This window comes from Trichomycterus rosablanca, chromosome 25 (assembly GCF_030014385.1).
Source record: "Trichomycterus rosablanca isolate fTriRos1 chromosome 25, fTriRos1.hap1, whole genome shotgun sequence".
NCBI lineage: Eukaryota > Metazoa > Chordata > Actinopteri > Siluriformes > Trichomycteridae > Trichomycterus > Trichomycterus rosablanca.
The window spans coordinates 16,266,760-16,294,715 of record NC_086012.1 but is presented as its reverse complement, the minus strand read 5'-3'; the positions used below and the strand labels follow the sequence as shown (position 1 = coordinate 16,294,715).

Sequence of the window (27,956 nt, the reverse complement as noted above, 5' to 3'; positions counted from 1 at the left end):
GCCAGGTTGTACATTTATAGTTTGTACATCAATAGACTGCAGAAGCACATTTCTCTGTACACAGTGCAAAATCCTAGAGCCATCAACTGTCATCATCAAAGTCTGACTAATACTGCATTTATGACTCAAACTGGTTTATTCAAAACACTCCTCTAAAAAAACTATAAACATAATTGGAGATGTTTGCCTTTTTGCTGCAGTGGTGGATGAAAACGACTGGGTTTATATATAAACTACAGGTACTACATATATTGTACCTTTTCTCAGGTTCACCTACTATTGATAGGTTGTGTATGATCTTAATTCTGGGGCCGCACCCAGCCCACACTGTCATTCAGAATCCTGACAGAGGTAGGTAGTAATGCGCTGAATAATAAGTAATGCAGGGCTTTTAATTAAAAATGGCCTTCCTTAAACCGTTTCTGCAAAGTTAGAAGCATCAATCATTTTCTATATATAACTGATTTATTACACCTGTTTGCAATTGTTGTGGCTGAAACACATGGATACTTTTGTCCATATAGTGTAGCTGTGTATTTTGTTTCAAATGTATTTTATTGTAAATTGTGTAAATGTTTAATATTAGCAATATCATCAGTAACATGTCCAGGAAGAAACACATTTCTCCCTCTTCTTTACATAGCTACTTTTACCTAAATATTTCCTTTTACATTGTTTATGGCGATTGAAAGGGTTGTGTGTCAGATGCAGTACAAGCATTTGGAGACATCAAATTTCTCCCTGGCAGCGTTCAAAACATAACAAATAGTAATTGACATCTTAAACATCCAAATATGCAGTTACAAGGATTAGACCAAAACATTTCAGGCCTTTATGTGCGCATTCCTGCATATGCTTCCCATCAATGTTCGTGGAAGTTTAACCCTGAATTTATAGAGTTTCTTTCTATACAAGATCTATACAATACATGCACAGACTGTATAGCATAGCATACTGCACATTTGCCTTCTAAAGATGATTGTAGCATTTAAGGCACTTTTCTTTGGAGTTTTGGTAATAAAACTAAATAGGAATCAGACTGAAGTTGTTTTATGATGTTTAAATGTCTGGTGGAGGTTTTGCATTAACCATGATGGAGGGAAACTACATTTGTTTTTATTATTAAATAAACCTCCAGTCCATGCATCAAATCACATCAAATCTTTTGACTTTGTACTTAGAAATATAAACAAATGTACTTACTAAGTATTTATTTGTAAAATATGTATTTTATATATAGCGAGTCGGACATTGGTGAGCCTGATTCCTTTGTTAGTGATTACGATTGGTTAATTTGGTTAATTTGAACCAAAATCAAAATATTTTTCCAACAGTTGACTGAATTAAACAATGAAACAAATCTAATCTGATCTTACAGAACGTCAATTCCCGTTTTGTTTTTGGTTGTTGTATTTTGCTAAATTTATCACCACTGTGTAAATAATTATGTGCAAACAAATAGTTTTTTGCTTTCTCTGAAAATAGCATCAATTACAATAATACAAAATGTTCCTTCTTTTGTGACTCGTTCGTTCACACGGCAGTAACGTAGGAAGGAGCTTTATGATACAAAAATAGATCTCAATGTACATATAACGTAAACTCCCACACCAAACAGGTTTTCTACGTTCAAAAGTGCCAAAATGTTGAAGGACCCCCTTTGAGACACCGGCCTCTAAAAAGGGATATACCTGAGCAGTTAACCTGAAAAGGTAGCACAGAGGTTCCCTCGACTCGTGACGTTATTGCATGTACAAATAGGCGCCGTTTTTGTGCACTATTGTGTTTATTGCACAGTTCGGCACATTTCTGTCGATCTGGTCTTGAGGAAGATCGTGCCCACAGTCAGTCCAGAGCATCGACTCCACCGGCTCTCTTTTGATGGAGTGGAGGAGACTGTGATTCCTCACCTCGTAGCTCATTTTGTAGTCCGGCTGCATGAACGTTTTGGGCTCGGCGGAGCTGTTGAGGTACAGGTGGCAGTTGGCACCCTGGTGCCCTGCAGGATCTGAATGATTCATGTCTTTGTTGAGGACACATTTAAGTGGTTTGCTGGTGCCCGTGTAGAGATATTTGTGGTGTCCGTTGATAGGCTGACTGACGCCCGGCCTGCTATAAAGATCATCGTAGTCTGTCTCCGTTTTAATTTGCTGTGTGTCAGGGTACGTCATGTTGTAGCGCCAGATGCCGTTATGATTTGTGCCGTAGACGCCGCAGCCGTTCTCCGAATCAGAGTCCTGCTCCGTTTTGATGGCAGTCTCAGGCAGAAGGAGGCCGCTGTAACAGTTATTATGTGCCATGTATTCACTCTCACTCTTCCCGTTCCCACAATACCCGTCCTTGTTGGCGTGCCCGTACTGCTTGCTCTGAGACACAATTGCAGGGCAACCAGGGGAAAAGCGAAATTTCCCGGACTGAACCTGCTTGCCCATCTTGCTGTTGAAGTAGCCAGTGGGAGGCGCGTACGAGGCAGAGGGGCAGCGCTCGTCCCAGGTAGCGTGTGGAGTCTGTGCTTTATGGACCCCCCCGGAGGACAGGCAGAAGTTGAGGGGTTCATCCTGGCTGTAGAAGCTTTCTGTATTGTACTGGGTGCCTTCTTTATTAAGGGCCTCCCATGAACCGGTGTGCCAGGTTTCTTTGGAGTTAAACATCAGCATGTCGCTTGAGTCACAAGAGCCATGCGAGACCTGATGCCTTTTTTCACTATGAAAATAAAAACATGGGATGAACAAAGCAGGTATAAAGTCATAATTAGTGCATTTCATATTTGTATAGTGTTTCTTACAATGCCAGCTGGTAGAAAACAGCATTGCCAGACCAGAACAAAATTAGGTAAGAGCAATGACATAACCCCCCATGAAGGTGTTAAATATATGTGTAAATTCTGTATTGTGCATCTAATTATAGCTCACAGTATAAAAATAGAACCCAGCTGTAAAATACTCCCACTTATGTTAAAAATAAAAGTCTGAACTACCAACCTGATGGAGGCTCTCTGTTTACTCTTCATCATCAAACCCTTGATTTTGAGCTCCGTGATGGAGGGTAGCACAAGGGGCACGGCTACACAGAACAGAGCTAGTTGAGGTGGCATCGGAGCTCCAGACTTACTCCTCCTCTTCTGACCATGCAGGAATTTCAGACTGCCCTGAAACTGCATCCTCTAGGTGGAAGAAAAGCAGAAAGCACACAGAATGCATGAAATAGCTCAGCTCAGAAACACACTGATTATGTTCTGATTTATAATGCAATTTATTTTCTGTGGTGTCAAAACAGCAGTAGTGGGTTAGAGTACTAAAACGTTCACTGAGATCTGGGGATCCAGGGTTCGAATGTCATCAGTGCTATTGGCATGGACAATTGGGAAAGGGGCGCTGGGGGATGATGGGTGGCTGAAACAGCCTATGCATTGGGGGGCGCACTTAGCTATTGTCAGTGCGCTCTCAGTGCCGGTCCCAAGCCTGGATAGAAATAGGAGGGCTGCATCAGGAACCAGATTCACTGAGGTGACCCCCATGTGCAGAAGAAGACGAAAGAACAACAAATAAGGGTGATTCCACTATTACAGATTTAAATACTACAGTCACTAAACAGTTCCACTGCCTGGAAGTCGGCTCAGGTTTTGACTTGCTCATTGACACAGGCAACATCTCTACTGCTTATTAGACATGCAAAGTAAGTAAAATTTTAATAAAACTCATTTAAATAGATCAAATAAAGTTTTTATGGAAAGGATGTGACATCTAAAAAGGTCCTTCAAAGACTTCATAACAGTCTCACAGCTATGCAAGTAACTTTGCAAGTAATATTTTTATCAACAGCTTTATTCTTGTTAAAACTGGAAAACACAGGGCGCTAGGCAGGTATACCCTGGACACAGCATAAATCCCCCCATAAAACGTAGCCCATCATATTTGTGTAGGCACCTGGCTGGCTGATACCACCGCTTATATTCAAACACAGATCTCCAAGAGAAGTGGTCAGAACCCAGTTCTCAAAGGCCATGCAGCCAATATATAGATACGCTAGATTAATCCTAGAAGGAACAAGCTTTTCAGGCACATGACTGATGAGTGTGGTAGAGCTAATACCTTCAGATGAAACATAAACTGTGACCGTGTAAACAGATGACTAATGATTTACCAGAAAGCCGGACTTGCTGTCGAGAAGGCAGCGCATCCGGGTGATGAAGCAGCGAGTGAGGAAAGGAGAAAGTTCAGGAGGAACTCCGTCGGACTCCTGAGCGTTGAATAGATTTCTCAGCAGATAGTCTTCATCTGCATGGTTATATATAAACACACAAAGTAGGGTAAGAGGCACTCACTGCATCTCCAGAGTTAACAAAAAGCTTAGGGTAAACCTGATCAGAAATGTGTAAATCACGGTTGGGCTTTTTTGGCAGTGATTTGGAGACGTGACAAGATAAAAAGAGGAAGTGGGTACATGAAACGTTATTGCTTCAATCGAGGGCGCATTAAATCTTATTAAAGAGCTATTAAGTCATAACAAATGATTCCAGGATTAAGAAATCTAGGATTAATATCTATAATGTAAACCCGGTCACAGCTCGCTAGTCACCATGCTGCATTTTTCTCACAATGCCATTAGAAACATTATGCCATTAGATTAGTGGAATCCAACATTTCCGGGTTTTTGTAAAACAATGAGAATTATTTTCACTCCACCATGTCTACGCATCACTTTTGGCAATGCCATATTATCCATTTGTCTCACTGGCAGAGCTTTGAAAAGGTCAGCAGTAAACTGAGTTAAAGTTGAGTGAAAAACGATCCTCAATGCAATGAATCCAGGGGCTGCACAAAGTAAACAATGGAAAAACGGTGTACCAACTAATGATGATGTAGTTCTACATACCAGATCCTGAGGGAGTGTGGTGGTCCTGCTGAGAGGGGTGCATGGCCCAGTGGAGCTGTCTTCTAAACTCCTGCCTCTCATCCACATGGATGTAATCAAACACATTCTGGTGCATCACATCCGTCTGTCGCAGAAAGATGGAAAAACACAACCGCATTTAACCCCCTGCGTCAGTGAGTCCTTTGTACTCGGTCACAGCGACGATCCGGCCACTTAACCTGCTCCATGGTTGGCTGAACTGCACACAATAGCCTGCCACTCCAGCACCAACCTGGTTGACACTGAATGTGTCAGTAACAGGAAACCCACGGAGCGAGCGGTGCTGCTGATACTCCCAAAGGCCCTGATCATTTGCACAGTGGCTCAGAGATGCTACTACAGTACCAGATTTCTAATGACTTCAAGAATATTTTGGCTGCTCTATAAGATGATCAACATGAACATGAAACACTAGATTTGATGGATGATCGACTTCCAAATAACTTTCCTCACAACACAGTGACTGATGCAATGGCAACAGTGCGGTGAGCCAGAGCGAAAGCATAATGTAATGCAGATTAGCAGTGAGCACGTCTAAAATAATCACAAATCAAAAGGGATGTACAAAAGCCTTGTCAAGTAGCACAACTGCAAATAATTAGCCTGGCAATAATTTTACTGATGTGTTTACGATGTACTTAGTTAATCCAAAACTCAAGGTCTACATGAGTATGTGGATTTACAGTTGCTTTACAACCCACTAAAACGTCTGGCTTTAAAAGTTTCTTTTAAAAGCATTACTTTTTAATGGTTTCAAATTGCACAATCCTGACCTTCACCAAGCCGATGAGGTGTTTGTTGCTTTTTGAGAAGCTGTTCTGCATTAAAATAATTCCTTGAAATCTAATAACAGCACTAATCTGATAAAATATAACATGCCAGCATTTTTTTGACCGGCATGAATAATCTGCTCACTGCCAGAATTAGATTATGGTCATATTATCAAACCCACTCGGTAGGGAGCAGTTTAACACAGTCCCAATTGTGTGGCTTTGGTCCTTACAAGCTTTTCTATAATTAGCCATGTAAGCACTTGAAGGCTTCCTTTAATGTGTTTGACAGTTCTTGTGCCTCTCTCTTCCTTCTAGCACAGAAGGGTGGGGAGGGGGGGCGGTGCAGGGCTTCCTTAGAGCTAGTTTTGTTTGGGGTTTGCGTGACAACAGGTTGGCATGCATGATGACAGACAAAACCAAGCAGTGATGAAAAAGAAAAAAAAACAGAAGTGCTTGACCACACTTTTTTCACCCGGTTATGTTCGGCTTTACTATCTGTTCGCAATAAAACCAGTACAACGTTCAACCTTTCTATTATAACACCGACTGCAGCGCTCTAAATGCTTTTGTCTCACGAAGGCTTGCTTGCATTTTCCATCAGCTGCCAGCTCTCATGACTGCTTTGTCAAATGACTTTTGTTAGACGAGCTGTTTTAATGCTTGCCAAGGAAACCTAACACCCTGCAACACACTCAGAAATTAACCTAAGGGTGAAAAGAAGTGACTAGTCTTGCATGCAAACACGGACCGTGAACCTTTCACAAACACAAATTACTTTATTTTGAGACTTTAAATGAAAGAAACAATTCCTCTATTGTGTGAACAGATGTTGTAAGGCATCAGACCAGCGGTTCAGTCCAGGAACCCTCGTTCAGGGCACTACCTTTAAACTATGTGTAATACATGTACTTGAATATGATAAAAGTAAAGGTTTAAAATTAAAAGCTTCTGTTACGCTAGCCCTACATCGCAGAGATCTGGGTTCGAATCTCATGTGCTATCAGCCAGTCGGCTGCTATGTCTGAAGGGAAGTTGCCAAAGCCCTGCGATGGATTGGCACCCTGTTCAGGATCTTCTTGCCTTGCACCCAGTGTTTTTCAGATACATTTGGACCAGGATCAGCCAACAGTGATCAAAAATCACCAGCAAACAAAGTCATCAAGTTTGCTGAATGTGAGTCTGTATGTGATTTGTTGAGGTCAGGTCCATGAGGAGCTTCTATCTTTAAAACAAACAAACAAACAAACAAACAAAAAAGCGACACGTATTACCTGATGGAAGCCCAGGTAGTCTACAATTGAAGACGAGGCATAGAAGATGACTCCATCTGTACTCACAATCAGTGCGAACCCTGTCAGAGACTGGAGAAAAACACATAGCCACATTATACAGTTATACAGCCACAATTACAGTTTTTATTATTATATTTAACATGTTTTTCTTTCTGGTTGCCCAGGTTGTGCAGCAGTAAATCATGCTAGCTCACAACTGCTGGGATACAGGGTTCGAGCAGTGCAACAAGGCTTTTTCAAGGGCCCAATAGTGGTAGCCTGCCAGTGCTGGGGCTTGAACTAAGGACTCTCTGATTAGTCTAGTTCTTGACCACTGAGCTGATTCTGCTCGAGGTTCATTATTTCTATTAAAAGTTTGACTCATCAGAGCAACATATATTTAATATATATGATGAGAAGGCCAAGGGTTCACTTACAGCCATACACTTACCTCAAGTAGATCACTCTCAACAATGCTGTTTTCTAGGTTGGGTTTCTTGGGCTCTGGGCTGCAAACTGCTGTGTTTTGCTTTCTACTCGATTTCTCTTGAATAGCTGCGTACAAGACAAAAGAATAAAATCGTATCAGATGTGTTCCATGCATGTCAACAAACTAAATACTCGTAAATATGGCATGTATAATAGTGTGAAGAGCATCTTATATATTTTTAAATAATAATAATAATAAATAAGCGTCCTGTGCCATGAAGTCAAAGTGAAAAAATCCAGACTGAAACCTCATGACCTTAGGTTGAATTTAGGTTGTGAACTCGGCATTAGGTTCATCACCAGCCTGTCCTGAGCGTCTCCCTCTACAAACACTCCACGACTCTCTCACGCCATCGAAGACACATTCCTCCACACCCTGACCCACCCGGCCAAAATGTAAGACTATGCATGATTCCACTGCCCAAGTCTGTGGCCTGCTGGCGTGCAGGCCTTCACTTTTTAACCCTGACCCTTCGAGAACACCAGCTCCTGATGCTTTTCTCAGAGCTCACCACACCGCTTTCCGTGACCGGCAGAGAAAGACGGGGGGAAAAATAGCTCCCAATGTTCGTGCCTTTGTTGAATATGGTGAGTCAAGTGGCATTTGTTTGCTTTGCAGATCAAAACGGCTGAATGGTGAGAGGCTGTGTAAAACTGTGGGTTTTCCCAGGAATGCTTCTTTAACACAAAACATTTTTACTAGCAAGTGCATGAGCCAAAGGTTAGGAAAGGTTCAGAAATTAATTCAAAACTTTACAATAACTGCAAGACTAGACACTGAGCTATAAATAAACGTGAGACCTTTATATAAACAAATATCAGGTTAACCATTAGATAATTGTAAGACAGTCTAGTAGGAGTAAAGAAGCTATTTTTGGGGAAGAACAAAGTTGTAGGGATTCAACGTGATTTAAAAATGTGAAGAAAAACCTTTTTTTTTTTGCAGGGTGACATTCAGCCTTAGAAACTATTGATGTCTGCTGCTAATACTACTTATATAAGCTGTTATTTATACCAGTTAGTTTGAGGAGAAAATCCTTATTCATCACGGCTTGACGAGAGAAATTCATTAAAGCAACTGCTATTAAAAACGATCCCGTGCTGGAAGAGAATTTAATGCTTTCCACACAGTTTGAATTGAATTTAAATACAGCCTTTAATTTTAAAGATGTTGTAAATAGCCTGCAGTTGAACAGATGTTGTAAATGCTTTTGCCATGTTCAATTATTCAAAATAATTACAGTAAATATGTCAAAAAAAAAAAAACTTTGGATGTTTTAACTTGTTGACCAGCCCAAGTGCTGAAAAGAACACTCAAAACTTCTGAAACTTTGGCTGCAACCCAAACCACATCCTGTGCTAAAAATTATGTCAAATAAGCGCAATTTAGATAAAATAACATTATTACATTCAAGTAAAAAGAAAGGATGTAAATAGTATCACATAAAACACACTTTCTAAAAGAGAGCAGAGAAAAACACAGTAGCTAAAGGAAGCCTGTGACATAGAGAACACATGAACCATGTGATCAGAGGCGAGAATAAACCCAGGTCCTCAGGAACCATGTTGCTGTTCAGCACCCACTGTACCAGCTGTGCCACACAACAATACATTTTATATTAATGATTGTAAACCATCTGTTGTTCTGTATAGCTTGTTATCCTTCTGTACCCTGTCCATCATGAGAGAGGAACCCACTCGGAAGCCCTCGCTGACCAGATACTATTTGGGTGCTGGAACATTCAGCAATAACACTGACATTGCTGTGACGTGGTAGTGTGTGTTGTACTGGTATACGTGTATTATGTGAAGCATATTATGTTTCAATCAAAGTGCAACTACATGGTTGGTGTAGCTCCTAAAATTAAAGTAGTAGGTGAGTGCATTGTATAATATTTCACTTAAGGTGAATTAAAGGATTAGGGTCTGGATTTGGGATTGGGATATTTAGGTGTAGGGTTGCAAGAGGTCCAGTTCCACAAGGAAACACTTGGTGCTAGACAAGAATACCCTGGACCAGGCTTTGGCCACTTTCACCCCAGAAATAGCCATTCATGCCTGTGTAGATGCCTCATGCCTGTGTAAACCCAATAGACTGCTGCACCTCTTGAGCGCCAGTGTAAAAATCTTCTTTCCTCTGCAGGGTTTAACGGGTCTGATGTCTATTTTTAAGTGAGTTGGTACAAAAAAGGATGTTAAATGAGTCACTGTTTCATCTTTCCAAAACAATGTCTGCAGCATATCATCATTAAACAGCCCTCAATCAGTAAATACCAGTAAATACTTTGCTATCTCTGAAAATAATTACAAACTCCGAACAGAAATATACATTCAGTGGAATGTCTGTGTATGGAAAAAAAATGCAATTAGTCTTTAGCTTTGAAAATGCATCCTATAAACGTGCATCTGAGTCACACTGAGTTTGTTTCTCCTGCAGTAACGAATACACTGTCCCGACTGAGGAAAACATTACTGAGTTTCAAAGACAATGGAAACAACGTCTCTTAGTGGACGTCCCAGCTCAGAGCGTGTAATGCCTAACATGTGACTCAGATATTCACTTCCTCTTTCTTAATAAGTGACAAGACGTGCGTCATAATCCTTTGCACGCAGGTAGCATGTGTACCATATATACAGAATACAATTTTTAATAAAATATACAGTAAGAAAAAACACTAATGACTTTTTGTATATACTTCCAGCGTATATAATCACTTTTAATGTACACACAGTGCCTTTTTTGGACAGAAACAAAAAGTACATTTAATTAGAAGAATTCAGAAAACAATGTGGTTTGATAGTACTGCTGCAAAGCCATCGTGGGGAATTACAGCTTTAAGACATTTGTAATAAATGTCTTTGATTTATTTTACATATTTTGTTTTCCCACATTTCTCTTGGCAAATTGTTTTTGATTTCCTAGAGTTTCAGTGGTCCCCCAAATGTACTCCAGAAATCCCCATACATTTTGTTGTATGATTTGCAGTACAATTCTCTGGAACTGTTGTGCTTGCTGGCATTTTACCTAATCTAAAAGAAATATTTAAGGTGTTTGCTGCAATACTTATTTTATTAATTCAGACATGAGCAACAAGCAAACCTCCCCCTTCCCCCTCACCTTGTCCTGGCCACGGGAAATGACGAGTTCAGCAACCGTTTTTGGTTATTTTAATTGTGGCAACATAGATTTACACATTTATTTACTCTTTACAAATCAACTGCTTTTATTTGTTGTGTTTTTCACAGGCAGCAACAGAGATTTCTAATTATTACTGAATTATTACTGTACTATATTATTCTCATTCCACAACAAACATAAGAATATTAAGCTCCAGTTTTGCACAGTTATAATGAAGACTGTTGAGTGAAACATATTCATTTTTTCCTCATGCATTAAATGTATTTCTAAAGAAGGTTTTCTAAAACAGAGTATTACACATTAATATTATTATTTTTTACACGTTAAAAGCTTCAAAACCCAAACCATCTATTTAATCCGTCAGGCACTTTCGCATCCCTCTTCCCTCATATTTTCCTCAGTCATTAGTCACGCAACAGGCTGATCCAAGGTCACTGAAGTTCACAGACATGAAAGCTTCTAGTCATAATGAAGTTGTTTAACAAGGCTAGATATCTGCAGGCATTTATCTGGGCTTTATGCACCTTGTGAGTGAAAAGGGCAAGCAAGTAAATAATGGCAGCAGCAGCAGATGTACCCTAAGGCCACCAGCCATTTTCAAACAAGCCTCCATTTCTATGAATAGGCAGGAGGGCGTGTGGATCATTCAAATGGCGACACATCATTTTACCTATTCATTTAACCCTGACGTTATTGGAGATATTTCGGAATTAGCACTTTCATGATCTGCTGAGCGAGAGAAAGTGGGATTTCACCTGATCTGTGTTAGATCTAACCGCTTCCGATCAGAACCAGAGCTGAACAGAGGAAAGAGAAAGGAAGGATGTTACACAAAATCAGAATGGCTGGGAAAATGTGCGCGCGACCAAGGGAGGGGGGGTGGGCGAGGGATTCCCAAATCCGTCCCGAGTTAATCCCCGTTGCGTGCGGAGACTCAGTGCCTCAGTGTGTGAGAGTATCTGGCCTCCCTTGCCCCTCATATACCAGTGTGAGGAGCGATCTGTTCTTGAATAGATGGTAACTGGATCAGGTTCGGGTTGAAAGCTCGCTCAGTGGCTCCATTTATTCTCTCTAATCTGCTGGTGTCTGACCCTTCACTCCACAACACACAAATATTCACCCACCATTTTCCCTCTCACACGAAACACAATAACAGCCATGCTTCCACCACCCCCCTTCCCCACACCCAGTTTTTTTTTTTTGGCTACACATGCCTCTCGATTGATTCATCCTGATCCTGCTGCCAAAAGCTCCAGGTGGTTTTTGAAGGCAGGTGGATGAGCTACTTTTCACAATCCCGCTGTTTTCCATGGCAGAAAATTTCTCGCAGCAGTGACCTGCTTGCCACATTTCACTCTTGGCTTGTTTTGATAAGGAGATGAAAATAAAAGCGGGCCCTCCTCCTCACCACGACGTTCGATTTACGACCAGATGTGTGATTATGCCCCAGCAACATAATGCAGAGAAGAACTGAACGACCCCCCCGCCGAACACCATGTTTACTCAAGCCTTGTTTCTAAAACTGTCCACATACCACATTTCTAAAAATCTGAAGCCTTGTTTGGGTTGCAGCAGACAGACAGATTAAGCGGCATGTGTGTTAGACGTCATGTTTAATTCAGTGTTAGCTACTTTTTTAGATGTGGTCATTAAGCCTGATGCATCTATGAGGAAGGTTTAGTCCGTATAAGCCTCAACAGAATCTGAACTGGGATTACACTAGATTTATTAAAGCAGTGTCGTGATCTTTACCTGAAGCTCCTTTTCTGTTTCTGTGGTAGCTAATGAGACAGTGATGACAGAGCTTTAAGTATTAGGGCAGGTTGGTTAAATTACTCTCCTGATCTTTAGCGTGTCCAATTTTTACCCAATTGCGTTATGCTTCCTTCCCCTCTATGCTTCTGATCTCGCGGATCAGCCTTGTGTACGGACAGCCACACCCAGATAAGCATTATTCCTGAACTCTGTGTAGACGCCATCAAACAGCCAGCAGAGGTCGTAATTGCATCAGTTACGAGGTCCCTATCCGGCTCCCTCCCTGTACGAACAACAGCCAATCGTTGTTCATGTAGGCGCCCAGCCCAGCCTACAGGGCCAGCCTGTCAGGGATCTACTGTACATACAGACATGACTGGCTGTGTCTGAAGGGGGTGGAAATTGGCTAGAATTAGTTCATCGTCTAAAGATATAGCAAATATAATGTCACAGTGATTTGATTATGTAAATGAAGTGAGTATTAGATAATAAACCTGAATTGTGGTACGTGATGTGTAATAACTGAGACAGTCCTTAATATTACAAAGCCCTACTACTACTACACAATACTAAAACATGGACATGCTTGCCATCTATGCCAGGTGGAATCCATTTGCTGCTGTTTAGGACAGCTAGCTTCAAGTCTGTGTTTATTTTAGCTAGCTATCCCGAGCAGTAAAACACATTCCACATGGTCTTCCAAATAACACTGGATATGAGCTCTGTTCAATCAAAATGTACAATATTACAGGACTCTTCTTATCTGATAAAAGTTTAGTAACACTTATTGTGTTATTGTCAACCAGATTCAAAATACCACAGACAAATAATATTGTAGCCTGAGAGCGGTTACTGGTAAGCACTTCATTTCAGATGAATATTAACCCCAAACATTCACAGAAACTGCAAGCATTAGTAATAGCAGGAAATAAAGAACTATATTTTAGCCACACTCACAGATGACTCAGACTTTACATCCATGGTCGGCACGCACATCTTGGTTTTTGTTTTGGTTCCCTATGTAAACAATTAGAGCTTCATAACGCAAACATGGACGTGTGTGTGTTCTATCTCAGAAGTCGTTCTGACTCCTAAGTTGACACTGAGCTGCTGCGACGCTTAGAAAACTGAAACCAACTCTGAAAATCAATCAAAACATTGTTAAAAAGTTAACATTGTTGGGAAAGTTACATAATAATAATCTACGTAACTAACCAACCAGTCGATATTTTGGGGGGGAGATTATTAAAACCAGTGTAACAGGTTACACTACATACACACAGCTCTTATGAGGGCTACGTAACCTAGGCTGATTCTACATTTACATTTTTAGCATTTAGCAGACGCTTTTATCCAAAGCGACTTACATGATGAGCTGAACACGATGAGCAATTGAGGGTTAGGGGCCTTGCTCAGGGACCCAACAGTGGCAACTTGGTGGTGTCGGGGCTTGAACCGTCAACCTTCTGTTTACTAGTCCAGTACCTTAACCACTGAGCCACCACTGCCATGTAAACAAATTCTAAACAAATGCATACGCTCTGATGTGAATATCAGACCAAGAAAAGACAACACGAACTTTCTTGTGGATGTGGAGAGGGAAGGAAATGTTAAAGCTTTTTCCTTCCCAATTCAGCAAACTGAACCGTTCTGTAGGATGTGCGAATGATCGTGCGTGCAAGCTAAAGCAGTCAGACTGTGGCACTGCTCATGCCACACAGACGAGTTGTGTGTAAACCGGGTGTAAGCTGTTTGCTGCTTCCAAGGTGTCAAAGAACGTACCTAAACTAGCTAAAAGCGGAAGATAGATGCCAGTGTACACCTCTATATCAATGGTACCTTCATTCATATGCAAGTCACCCAAGCTGTGGGCACTGATGCACCCCTATACCATACCAGCATAACAGATGTTGGCTTTGGCTGATAACTGAAAACGTTTTTCCAAAAAAAGCTAAAATGTGGAACTCATCTAAAGACAGCATTTGTTTTCACTGTCTTTAGATCCATCTGAGATGAGCTCGGGCCCCCAAAGAACATTTCTGCATAGAATTAGTGCCATAGATGTCTGTTTCAGATTGCATTTCTTAATGCAGCGGCGGACTGTGTTTACTGACAGCATTTTTTCGAAGTACGTCCGAGCCCATGTGGCTACATTTATCACAGTAGCATGTCATCCGAGGCCCAGAATCCTAAATCTTTTCACAATATTATGTACAGTAGATGGCAAACAACCTATATCATCTGCAATCTTGCATAGAAAAATATATATTTTTTAACAATGACTCTTCTCTCTTGAAGTTTGGTACTAAGTGGTAATTCATGACCCATATTGGCTTGCAGAGACTGAGCCTTTGGTAAATCCTCCTTTTATATCCAATCATGATATTCTCACCCGCTACCAATTCACCTGCTTATTGAGAAATGTTTCAAAACAACATAACTTCAGTTGCTCCATTCTTGTTTTTATTGCACTTGTCTCAACTTTTCCAGAAATAAGATTTGTAACACTTAGGCCGTTTGCATTCATTTTTTCCCATGTCGCAATATAATGGATCCCGTATAATTATGCCTCATGTATATATAAAAAACAAAATAGCATTTCACCAGCCAACATGTAGTCTGTCATCTGAGACTTCTGTTTATTAAAGAACTGTTTTATCTATTTACACCTTTTAGAAGTCTCAGATAGCCTGAGTAAGCTTAGATATTTCCACACAGCAAAGCAGGTCTGAGCTCAGCTGGCAGCTATACAGAGCTGAATGCAGGTAGCTACGCCTTTCCCCTCCAAAGCACACAGTGGGACTATAAAAAGCTCACATAATGCTCCTAAATTTATGCACCAAGAGAATGAGTGCGGTAGTTCAACAGTTGACAGTAGTAGATGAAGGAGTAGGAGTCAGCAGGCTCATTTGTGCAGAGCTGGTCTCATGTGCCCTGATGGACAGATCATTTTCATAAGCGTCTCTCTGAGGTCAGGGCCCAGTCTGCTGCAGTCACGCAAGCCCTGTTTTTTTCCATTCTCATTGCACGAGCAGGCTCTTAAAGGGCCAGTACGCCTGTTTCAGCGCCGACACAGACCGCCGCTATGCGCTCTGAGAAGCGTTCTACCTGCTGTGAGTCATACCGACGGTCCTCAGTGAGATTTTACACGGACTGAAGGTGGAGGATATCAGGTTTAGGGCTGTGAATTCCTGCTTTGTTTTTGGTTAAAGGAGGAAGTGGAGAGAGTAGCGTGCAAAGAGGGCGCCTCAGTTTTGGAGGAGGTTGGTGAGATGAAGCAGATCAGTCGAGTGGGGTGGAGCGAGCGGGGGGTTTGTGGGGATTTTGTCTTTCTCTGTTTAGCCTTCTGTTTCGACTCAGGCTACGGCGGTGATAAAACGACAGGCGTATTCCCCATGACTACGCATATGCAAACAGATGTTACGTGTGCACGCAAATGCATATGACAGAGACAGAAGCCAACTAAATGTGTTGCTGCATCAGTGTCTAACTTAACTCAGGCTGTGGTTTGTCATGCTAAGAAAGTTTGTCTTTCAAAGGGAAACCACTTCTGAGACGAACCAAACCACTAAAATGTTCTAAACCACCATCTGACAAACTATAGAGCCTTTTTACCAACTTTAACATGTTTGGTTCTACTAGAGCTGTCAGTTAACATATTCATTCCTAATAATAATTTATAGCTAAACCTGGTACAATAAATTAATCCCTTAAACCTGGCAGATGTTACTTTCTATGCACCAATATGTCTTTATTATTTATTGATTTTTATTTTTTTTAATGTTCTATTTTTCCCACTTTTTTACCCCCAATTTTCTCCCCTAACCTAGTCGTGTCCAATTACCCTGAGTGCGTCCTCTATACCGATTCGACCCTTCACCGCTGACTGAGGACGCCTCTCAACTGACATACGCCCCCTCCGGCATGTACAGTCAGTACAGACTGCATTTTTCACCTGCACGAGTCGAGTTCATACACCGACGGGCACTGTGTACGGAGGGCCACACCCCCATCAGCATTATTCCTCAGTCGCACCAGTTATGAGGACCTATGATCCGACTTTTTTGCCCCTATGAACAACAGCCAATCGTTGTTCGTGCAGTCGCCCAGCCCAGTCGGAAGGCAGAGCTGAGATTCGATACGATGTATTCGAAACCCCAACTCTGGTGCGCTAGCGTACTTCACCGCTGCACCACCTGAGCGGCTATTTTTGTTTGTTTTTTAACTATTCTTCAGTTAGCTCTTGTAAAAACAAGAAAGAAAACATTAAATCAAGTGTAGCGACCCTTGAACGTTGTCTTGAACACTAAGAAAAAGGAGTAAGGGTTGCAAACCAATACACAACAACAACGATTTTGGTTCCTAAAAATCTGTTTAAAAAAGCTGAAGATTCGTTCATGGAATTTCATTTTTCACTTTATTTTGTTTATTTCGTTGACCTGGGTCACAACAGGTCAAGTTTGACCAGAAAACACTGGGTGCAGGGTAGGAATAACCAGGAAAGGACGCCAATCCATCGCAGTGCTTTGAAAACTAACTCTCTTCAGACATAGCCAATCAGGTCTGTGTAGACGCCTGGTCATTCGATAGCACCGTCTAGCATAATGTCTGGGCCACCCGAACACCATTTACAGAATTTCGGGAGAAAAACAATCAAAGGAATGTAAATGGTTAAGAGAATTAAGGTGTTAAATATGTCTGGCAAATATTACAAATCTACAGCCTACATATGGCTACAAACGTAGCAAAACGAAAACACGGCAAATCAACTCCTGCAGTAAAACCACTGAAATCTGCTCGTTTTCCTCCTGAGGATAAAATCTAGAAAAGAAAACATAAAAATATCCTAAATTAATGGAGAGCATGACAAGAGAACAAAGGATTTGCCAAAAGGAAACACCATGTCAGGTGTACATAATTGCAGCTGTCACGTAACAAAAAGTACAGCTCAATGCCAAACTTTATAATTTGGGTCATTTATTGCTGCTTTGCACGACATTGCGTGCAGATGGAGTTTTCTGTTGCCAAAATATATAAAGCTGCTAATAATTATACATTTTCATTCAGCTAAATCACTGTTATAGTCCGTAAAGTAACAATTTCTCAAAATATTTCAACTATGTCAAACAACTTTTCTAAACCCTCCACACAAACAATTATGACAGGCGGAGGCATGAATGGGATGAAGACACATGGATTTCTCACGAAACGGCGTTAAAAGTAGGACTCGGCCCCCGCGCTAAACCACATGTGAGGAATGTGCAGATTCTCATGGATGTTAGATGCTTGGAACTTTCTTAAGCTCTAAGCTGAGCCTGGCAGGAATCTAACACATATACACATGATAGAAAAAAAAATCAGGAGTGTTTCGCAGGACACGCAGGCTGTGCAGGAATTTCCTCCGATCTGCACGCAATGCCCTGTCAGGATCTGCCAGAGAGAGTGCAACGGCTGCCAAGTGCACACGTAATTGGGATTCCTTCGTGGGTCTTTATGACCCGAGGGCTCAGGGTGCAGCAGTGTAGTGGAGCACCAGACCGCTCTCGAACTCCAACATCTGCTCACTCAGGTTAGACCTGAATGAGCTCTCACATTACTCCTGACGACTCCGCGGTTCTTTCTGAAAGCTGGCCACGTACCAGCGCTGAAATGTTGCGGGAGGACGGAAAGAACCCCAGTTAAAGGTCGCAGATATGACACAAAACTAATAAAATTAATAACACTCTGCTGGAAGTAATTTTAGATTGAAAAGACAAATAAAGACATCTGATTCCTTTTTGTGTTGGTTACAGCTACATTCCTGAAAATTATGAATGAAAAGGAAAGAACTTCCCAGGCTGCAGACTGTAAAAGCAGCTTACCTGGAGCTTTACAAGGAATTATTTACAATTCTGGCAACACTTTAAAAGATCAGATTAGCCTGGGTGTAAATATTCATTCATGCTAGACTTGGAATTTAAACCAAGAGGTTTCATTTCATTTCATTCACTTTTATTAAACCGTCCATCTCATTCAGGGTTGCAGCGGGTCTGGGTTCAATTGCACTGAGAAAAACTGAGCGCCCTGGACAGGGTACCAATCCATCACAGGGCCTCGGACATGTCATCCATTTTAAACCCTCACCCCCGGAAATCAACAATCATGTTGGTATAGACACGACCCTTGATCTCAGTGGTCGTGGACTAACATGATACAACTTGATCACCAATAAAACCAATAAATAGCCTAGGGGTTAGAGTACTGGACTAGTAATCAGAAGGTCACTGGTTTAAGCCCCACCACTGCCAGGTTGCTGCTGTTGGGCCCTTAACCATCAATTGCTATACAGTCGCTTTGGATAAAGGCGTCTGCAAAATGCTGAAGATGTAAAAAGCTCTTTTATAAAGCTCTTTCATTAACAACGTTATCCTGGCTTTGATGCCACCTACAAACACTGGGAGAAAGGCATGAATAATAAAACACATTTATTACAGGGCAACAAACTGAAACATTCACTTACTTCCACCTAGCTAGTCAGAAACAAAGCAAACAAGGCAATACACATACTGGCATGTTTTGTGAAAAAGAGGGGAAATCAAAGTACCCAAATCAAACTCACACAGACGTATGGAGGACACCAGATGGTGTGGTCTGCCAAGTGGAAGACTATGCCTGTCCTGCACAAGAGCCCTGACCTTAACCCCACTCAGCACATTTGAATGAATTAGAATGCTGACTAAAAGCCAGGCCGTGTTTCCTAACATTAGTGATTAGTGATTTAGACCTTGCGGCTAAATGGAAGTGAATTCTTTCAGTCATCTTTGAAAATCTAATGGAAAGGCTTGACTAAAGAGCGGAGGCTATTCGGGCACATATGGTTATGATATTTGAATGTGAGTATACTGTGTGCCATGTCATGCATTTTTGTCTGAAACTGGATTACAGATTTGAACACAGACGTAATGATTCAGTATAAAGTAATGTTATACAAAGCTTAGCTGACATTGGCCTGAAATACTAGATTGATATCGGATCATATTTTCCTGTGTGGACCTCTGAGATGTTTTCCTCTGTGACTGTGGGTGATGTTTCTCCACATGACAAATCATGTGTTTGAACAGAAGACTCCAATTCACTTCAGACTCAACCCAATCACATCTGTAAGTGTTTGGAGAACTTTTCAACATAAGGTAGCGGTCAACACGTACTGGTATTTTATTTCAGTGTTTTCACGCACACTTCTTAGTTTACTAGAATTATTTTTACCCTGTTACACAAAATAAGATAAGGATAAGTCCATGCTATCCCTTAGACACAGAAAGCGAGCCACTGCATATTTTCACACTGCAAAGCAACTGAATAGATCAACACACTTGAAGGAGAATGCTAACATCCTTCTTCCAAACCTTGGGGGTCCTATGAGAACTTGAGAAAGGGAACAAGATTAACCTTATTTACATTATTTAAGATGACCAATGACAAAGAAAACTTTTTTTAGATGGAAGTAAAGCCAAGGTTAAACTAAATCTATTGCAATCATTAATAAAGTACTAAATAAATGAATATAAAATATACAGAAGTATAGGCAAAAGAATGGATATTTTTCCCAAACAAAATGTTTGTGTTGCGCAGTTGATGGCGCAACGCTTAACTGAGCTAGCCCACTACTGCTAGGATCCAGGGTTCGAATCCACAGCGGTGCTATCGGCCGGTTGGGCGACTACATATAGGCGTGATTAAGTCTTGGTGGTGGATGGGTGAGACTCCACGATGATTTAGCACCCTGTTCTGGGTCTATGAGAGGAATATTATCCCTTTCACCCAAGAAGCAGGGTCAAATATGTTCTCTTGGACTCATGAAAGGACGGCTATGGCATCATTAATGATCAAACTCCCAGTCTCCTTGTGCTTTACTTTACTGTACTCATAAGGCAGGGACCATAAGGCTTGGCCCAGCAGCATCAGGAAAACTCCCAGAAGGCAGTGGAACATTCAGTACAATAAGTCACGTCTCTGAGGGGCCACCGTCCTTTCCACGAGGAGCTCAATTACTCCCTCATGTGCTGGAATGCTGGAGTTAATGATTTAATTTAATATGAATGTCTCCTTCATGGTGTAGGGCTTCTGATACATCCTGAACTGATGGTGGCTTTGGGTGGTTTACGGACACACAGGACTGGTAAAATTCTCATATCTCACAGGTCAAGACCTGAGAAACTACTCGATGGAAGTTCTAAAACATTGATATTTATTTTTGCTACACAAAAAGAAGACAAATGTAGTAAACTAGCAGTGCCAATAACTTCATTGATTACTTAGGTCCAACTGTTCGTAGTGTGAGGACAAGACAGCTAATGAAGCATGTCCAAAAAGCTATAACATCTTCATTGAAACGGAGGGGTTTAAGGCAGTGATGCCGTTTGTAGAGCGCACTTAGAGGAAAGCCAAGTGGAAATTCATAGATAAAATCTGAGGCTCTTTTGCAGTAACGGTATCTGTGCATCATTTTTATGTGGATTAAATCAATAGTATTTCTACATTTACTTATAGAGACAGTTTAAATGGTTGTACAGGAAAACAAGGTCCTTGCTGCCCTAAATCTGTTTTCTTTTATAACAGTTTAGAAATCAAAACCATCAGCGGACTTAAACGTCCTGCAACAAAGTCTAAAAATGACAAATACAATGGCCATCGCTTATGACATGTCTCGGTGTTGCCCCATGCTATGTGCCCCACACCAGTGAGTTCAATCTGCAGGAAAAAGTGAGCAAATGTAGCATTAAAGCTAAGCACGCAAGAGCTGGTTAATAGTTTAAAAATGAATATAAATGAAATAATAAAAGGAAACTTAGTCATAATTTGTCTTCAATTTCAGTTTAAAAAAATCTGGAAAAAATTGTATCATGAACACAGTATCGTGAATCGCATTGCATCGTGGGTAGAGTGTATCATTACATCCCTAGTAATATTGGATTCTAATTGTCATCCAAGTAAATGCATTAAAAGCGCATTTTTATAGTCTTATTCATGGTGTGTGTGTGTGTGTGTGTGTGTGTGTGTGTGTGTGTTGGTGGACTAAAAGAACAACGAATCAAAAGTCATTTAAAGTGTATTTTTGCTTGAGAATAAGTCATCATTATGGATATTTATTATAAAATGCAATTCTGTAATGATAAAAGTAAAGACTGTATGATGATCTTGGGTGGAGTTGTTTTTTTGCAAAAATAAAGCACATTAAAATGATGATTTGAAAGCAAACAAGGCCTTATTTGAGTATACAGGCAGCATTTTATGACTAATGTGGCCTCGTTAAAACAAATATTAAGAGGTGCAGCTTTAGAGGTTTAACATGTGATGCATCCACAGCTTTGAATTGGAAATTACTTAATAAATTAACCAAAGTTAGAGTCATGCCCTGACTCATTTTCTTAATCTACACACGGTTTCTTATTAGGCTGTAGTTTATGCTTCTTCTTCATTTGGTGACTTTTACATTTTCCATGTTTTTAAAATGGTTAGAGATGAGACGAGTGAATTCTTATGCATTAAGTGTGGAGCATGTTCAGCTAAAGCCTTTAGCTAGAACAGCACAACATCCAGCAGCGATCCATTAATTCAATATTAAATCGCTTTGCTTTTAAGATAAACGTCTTTATTTTTGTTGTTATGGTGTAATGTTGTAAATTGTCATTTACGAGCAAACAAATGATCACAACATAGCAAACTTGCCAAAAAACTGCCAGTGTTTAGCCGTTTCATTTTCATACATGCAGTTTTTTTAAATTGATGTTGCAGCTGCCAACTTTTGATCTATTGAAACAGTTACACAACAGGCTAATAATGCAAATTCGATGTGTGTACGCAAAATCCTGCACCCACACTGGCTCTTTCTTGTTTGGATAAGAAATAGAACTAAAGGTTGAAAGTCGACTACTTGACCTTCCACTTCCAACAGAGAGTCACCAAAGTTCCATAATACCATACTATATAATTACCAGGTAAAGACAGACACCTTGTACTAGATGAATGATGGTAGTCCATGCAATTTGTTTATAACCACGTTACCAAACCTGGAGAAGCCACACGAGTTTCCACCAAGCAGAACCTAAAATGATAAAATACTAAAATGGATAAGCTTTGATCATACCCTGAAAGAAGCTCTTGACCCGTAGGTAGCTCACACTCAGGCGCAGCACAGAGAGCTTGTCCAGTTTGGAGATGACGTCCGGTGTGAAGGGCAGGAGGCTGGCCAACCGGTCCAACTCGGCATTTAATCTGTCCCTGTGTCGCTTGGATGGGTTTGACTTCTGGTTCGCTGCTGTTGGCTTTCTGTTTGCACATAAAGACAGGATGTGTTACAAACAGACACCCGCCATACACCACTGAGGATTTTAAATGAAGTGGAAGAGTAAACACAGTTTGATGAAAGTTAAATGTGGCCCGGCTGATTCGTTCTCATTTCACTCACATAGATACTTATGACTAATAAAAGGCTTCAAAAATCACTCAACAGCGTAAGGACTGCAAAAAATTCTAATCTGATAACTGCTTCGTCTTGATGAAATGAAAACAAGTTTTATTCATTTTCAAGAAATTAATACAAAATCAAAAACTGAAATCCCTTATTCCCAAAAGAATTCAGACCCTTTGCTGTGGTACTCCAAATTGTGGTCAGGTGGATCCTATTTGCTTTACTTATCCACTGAGATGTGACTAGAACTCAATTAGACTCCACCTGTTGAAATTTGAATGATCAAACAGTTTGGAAAGGCACACCCGAGTCTATAAGGACTGACAATTTACACTGCACTGCCAGGTCAGAAATCAACCCGTGACTTCTACAGAACTGTCTGTGGGTCTCCACCATCAAAATGTGGTAAGAAACAAATCAGGGTCAGCTCTACGTAAGCTGAAGACAGAAACAACTGTTGAGTAAAAGGTAGATGACAGCCCATAAAGGACTCAACATGAGGAATACATTTTCTGGTCTAATGAGAAGAAAATAAAAACAAATAAAATAAAGAATAGGATAACAGCCCAAATCCAAATGTGCAAAGCTTGTAGAGATGTGTCCAAGATGACTTACAGCTGTCTAAGGGGACATCTGTAAAAAATATTTTTATTTAGAATTTATTTTGCACATTTGGGATTGTATGTGGTCTATTTACGATTATAATAAGTTGATGAAATCAATATACTTTTGTAATAGGCAAAGAAAACAAGAAGTCTTAATACTTTCTGAATCCACTGTACATCCCATGACTGATTATGATTTAACCCACCATTTGATTTTTTTTATTTACAGTACAGTAATAACAGAAGGAAAATGAATACTCAGCTGTTTCTGAATGGGCTTTCTTCTCTTTCTTCCGGCGTACATACAGTCTCCAGGTGGAATCATGATTTAGGCGTGACTACAGAAAACAATAGATCAGATACCTGTTAAAATCCCTAATAACAGGAGTTCCCTAATGTTCACTTACAGACTGAACGGGAATCATTAATAAAAGATGCGGCCAAGGTGAGAACAAACAGCAGTAAATATTTTATTAGCTGTACGGCTAAAAATAAACATATCATGCTGTTGCGTGATATTTTTGTATGTCATTGAATATGCCAGCAAAAAAGGTACAGAAGTAGGTGTCGTAATTGATTTTAATACTGATGTAAATTCAGCCTGCATGTAATGGCAGCAAATTTATTACCATATAATACATTGCAAACAAAAGAAGTATAAAATTAAACATCAACTAAACCTAGTTATCAATGTCTTAGTTTTAAAGCTAGAAGTTAGTTGCCAAGCGTTGCCAAACTAGTACATAATGTCTAGCACAAAATTTAAGTTCGCCAGCAAAACACCACATTTAAAAAATATGTCTAATCATTAAACGTTTCTGTAAAAATGTTATTAATTTTACACTTTCTAATAAAATATTTACAATGGTAAGGGAAATATTTTTAAAATAAAACCGAAACAGAAATGTTGGGACAGATGTGGAACGATCAAAACACTTTGGAAAGCTTTGGAACCTTCTTAGGTGATACTATCATAATTGGGTGTAAAAGAATATTATTATAAGGCTCACATTTAGGTTCATTGCTGCAAAAAATGTGTAAGCAAATGGTTAAATTACTTAAAAACAAATGTTTTTCAATGCATTATTGCAAGAAATTGAGATTTTACAACGTACAGTCAAAAACTTTAAAGAAACCACTACTGAATGCTGGTGCTTTTAATCCTTCAATATATACGTACATAAAAATTTAATACATGTCAAAGGGAATTTGCTAAATCCTTTGTATTCCGTACTTCCTATACTAGAAGCATGCATGTAAGCAAAGTTAATATTCGGAGAAACCATTAAATAGCAGCCTAAAGTGTAAGAAATTAAAACCAAAATCCCAGAAATACATAAACAAGTCAGCAGGGATTAAAACTTAAGCACAGCCGACTCTTTAATTGTGATGTGCAAAACACTGTAGCCATATAAACTTACATTACATTACGGTACATTTAAAATCAGATAGAAGCTTACTAGCTGGCTTAGTCTGCATAGTGAATGGATGGATGTTTTTTTTTTGCTGTTTTGACATTCAAAACTTAGTCTAACATGTAAATACCAAAATCAATATTACATCAGCTGTAAAGATAAAAGCATATTTGTCGACAAAACCTAAATCTTACAGACTCTTGATCATGATTGACTGAAGCTGGTGACTTCTGCGTCCATATAAATGGGGCTAGTTTGACTGCCCCATTTAAAAGTCATTAAAACAGTCCTCTTTTGCAAAAGCCGGAACCAATGATTTGTTATTATAATCAAAAGCACGCCATGAAAACACCAAACAGGCCTGCCATAAAGAAAACAAGGAACATTAGTGATACTATCCATGCAGTCAGCTGAGCTTTTACATCATTATAGGTATAGTATGAAATACTGTAAATAACAAGACAATAATAAGTCTCTGCTCATGTTTTATCTGTTGTCTAGCGGATCAGCAACCAAATGAACTTATTCATTATGGTGCCGATTATGAAGCAGGAGCTTTTGTCTTGTTCAGGCTCTAATGCTTGCTTGACTGTGGACAGTGACACTTGTGTTCTAGCATCTTGTAATGTACAGCAGACCTGTTTTTTGCTGGTTTGTTGATGATATCCGACTCAGCATGAAGTGAGATTGTCATATAGTCATTATAAACACCTTAATATTATCACTGTCTTCGAATTTGCTGCCTTGTGCATTAATTTGACATCATATTGCATTTCTTTAATTTATTAATAACTGTTATTATTTTGATTTGTGTCTTTTGAGAGGAGGTGCTCAAATTTGTCTTGTCCTTCTGTACAGTGGGGTTACCTGTGTCTTACCAGAAGTATTTTAATGTACAGATGTCTCTGGCATTCTGTGGACATAATAAATGACTTGATTATTGTTTTCTACTGACCTTGGAATGAGACCACTGTTCCATGTACGTAAAAGTAAACTGTTTACATGGGCACATAAGTGTCACCATATACATAAAGGTTAAATCAAATCACCACCAGAGTTTAATTATATATTTAATTTTGAGAAAATGCACAAATAAACTAAAAGCATTCAACTAGAGAAAAACATACGTTAGCTTGCTGGTTAGCTATGTACACTTTTAACTGTTTACCCAGTTGCACGTCTGTTAATTTGTGTATTTATTTCAATACAAACACACTCTGTACTTACCAATAACTAACCGAGAGGCCCTCAACAGCTGTTAATCCAACTCCTTTCCTCCTGAGGTGAATAAATGTAGCGTGAATATAAAGGAGAGTAAAACGTCCAGCATGTATGTGAGGTGATGTGAGGCGCATCAAGCCGCGGTGGCTGAATGAAGTGAACAGTGAACACGACTCATGTGGCTGATGGGCCTTATATACTCTCGGCTGGGTGGCGGTTACATCCTTGTATTTCAGGCTCGAGCTTGGCACGCGACGCTCTCACGATTCAAACTCGCACTCTCTCGCGCGCGCACGTGCACGCTGTGATGAGTTTAAACCGGCGGATTAGAGCAGCAGCTTTACTCGGTACATTTAATTCTATTTATTTTTATTTTATTTCACTTTTATGTGGATAAACAACACGGACCTGCAGTGTTGTACAGAATTCACTTTTGTCGATTTTCACAGGATTCGGTCGATTACGGGGAAAGAAATTATTAGTATTAATAATAAACCACACAGACTCAATGTAAACAAACTGATACTCACAAGCAATGCAAAAACCTATATATCATTTAAGTGAAAATCAAAAATGAGTTTTCGTAGCCTACATATAAAAATACATATTAATTAAAACATATAAAACATCTTTGTATCGTATTTAGTGTTAATTTCAGTAAATTTTGACATTAAAAACAGAATTTAGTCCATTTCTTTTAAACCTATATGTAATTGATTGGCACAGTTTTCATTGTCGAATATAACAAACATAATATATAATAAAAACAATCCAACTTGCTTCAAAAATATGTATGTAATAAACGATTTGAACATCGGGTGGCACTGCAAACCACTGCAGTATAAACAAGGCACTGAGTAATTATGGTTTGTTGTAAGTAAATAAGTTATAAGTAGTAAATTATTATTAAATATTTGACATTTCTAAGTATTTGGTATTTTGTATTTTGTTTATAATCAGGGCAGTTTACTGGCTAGCTAACTCTGTGTGGTAAATGGATGGTTGATTTTTTGACATTCAAAATTAAGTCTAACTAAAATATTAGAGTGTAACTAAGATCTAACAATGTAAATAAACCAACTTTTTTTAACAAAAAGTAAGGTTTGGTAATATCACATTAGCTGTAATTTAATACAATTGGGCCAGTGATAGCTCAGTGGTTAAGGTACTGGACTAGTAAACAGAAGGTTGCCGGTTCAAGCCCCGCCACCACTAAGTTGCCACTGTTGGGTCCCTGAGCAAGGCCCTTAACCCTCAATTGCTCATTGTGTTCAGATCATTGTGTAAGTCGCTTTGGATAAAAGCGTCTGCTAAATGCTGTAAATGTAAATAAAAGAGTATTTCTATTTGTCGATGACAAAATCTAAATATTTCTGACTCTACAGTACATATACTTGATCATGATTGATTAAAGCTGGCTAACTTTTGTGTTCAAGGTATTGAACTAGTAATCAGAAGTTTGCTGATTTAAGCCCCACCACTGCCAAGTTGCCACTGTTGGGCCCCTGAGCAAGACCCATAACCCTCAATTGCTTGAATTTTATTCAGTGTTAATTGTAAATCGCTTTGGATCAAAGTGTCCATTAAATGCTGCATATGTAAATTTCATTCCAAAAAAATATTTTTGGTTACTCATCCGCTCACAAACAGTATTTAAGTACCAAGTTCTGTTCCAATGCCCCAGTATTTCAAAATACAGTATATGACCAAGCCTCAGACAAAGCCTAGTGTTTAGATGAGCTGTGCAAGAACAGTCGAAGGAAGGATGATGTGATTCACATATTAATTCATACCATAAAAATATTGATTCATAATCATGGACTAGGTTTTTTTTAAACACTAAAGCAAGTTTTGCAGCACCCATTGTTATAGGTACATTTGTGGATGAAAAACGTTTAAAGTAAACATAAAGGAGGTAGATTTA

General features: G+C 39.7%; 1 protein-coding gene across 1 annotated transcript; it reads right to left on the bottom strand.

The window, feature by feature from the left end:
• Positions 1–1,598: 1,598 nt before the first annotated feature.
• ahrrb (aryl-hydrocarbon receptor repressor b) lies at positions 1,599–26,169 on the bottom strand. Its single transcript, XM_062987280.1, has 9 exons — positions 26,039–26,169; positions 23,660–23,734; positions 22,468–22,649; positions 7,410–7,513; positions 6,959–7,048; positions 4,876–4,999; positions 4,144–4,277; positions 2,982–3,163; positions 1,599–2,703 (listed from the first exon to the last, which is right to left on the bottom strand). Exons 2-9 carry the CDS (start codon positions 23,719–23,721, stop codon positions 1,743–1,745), a joined length of 1,839 nt encoding a protein of 612 aa, XP_062843350.1. The 5' UTR covers positions 23,722–23,734; positions 26,039–26,169; the 3' UTR covers positions 1,599–1,742.
• Positions 26,170–27,956: the final 1,787 nt, after the last annotated feature.

Excerpts from the sequence above, each read along its gene's own strand:
- ahrrb (XM_062987280.1), bottom strand. The coding sequence starts at position 23,721 with ATGATTCCACCTGGAGACTGTATGTACGCCGGAAGAAAGAGAAGAAAG. Across the intron at positions 7,049-7,409 it reads TTGAGAGTGATCTACTTGAG|TCTCTGACAGGGTTCGCACT; the intron begins GTAAGTGTATGG and ends GTTTTTCTCCAG. Across the intron at positions 4,278-4,875 it reads CCACACTCCCTCAGGATCTG|ATGAAGACTATCTGCTGAGA; the intron begins GTATGTAGAACT and ends ATAACCATGCAG.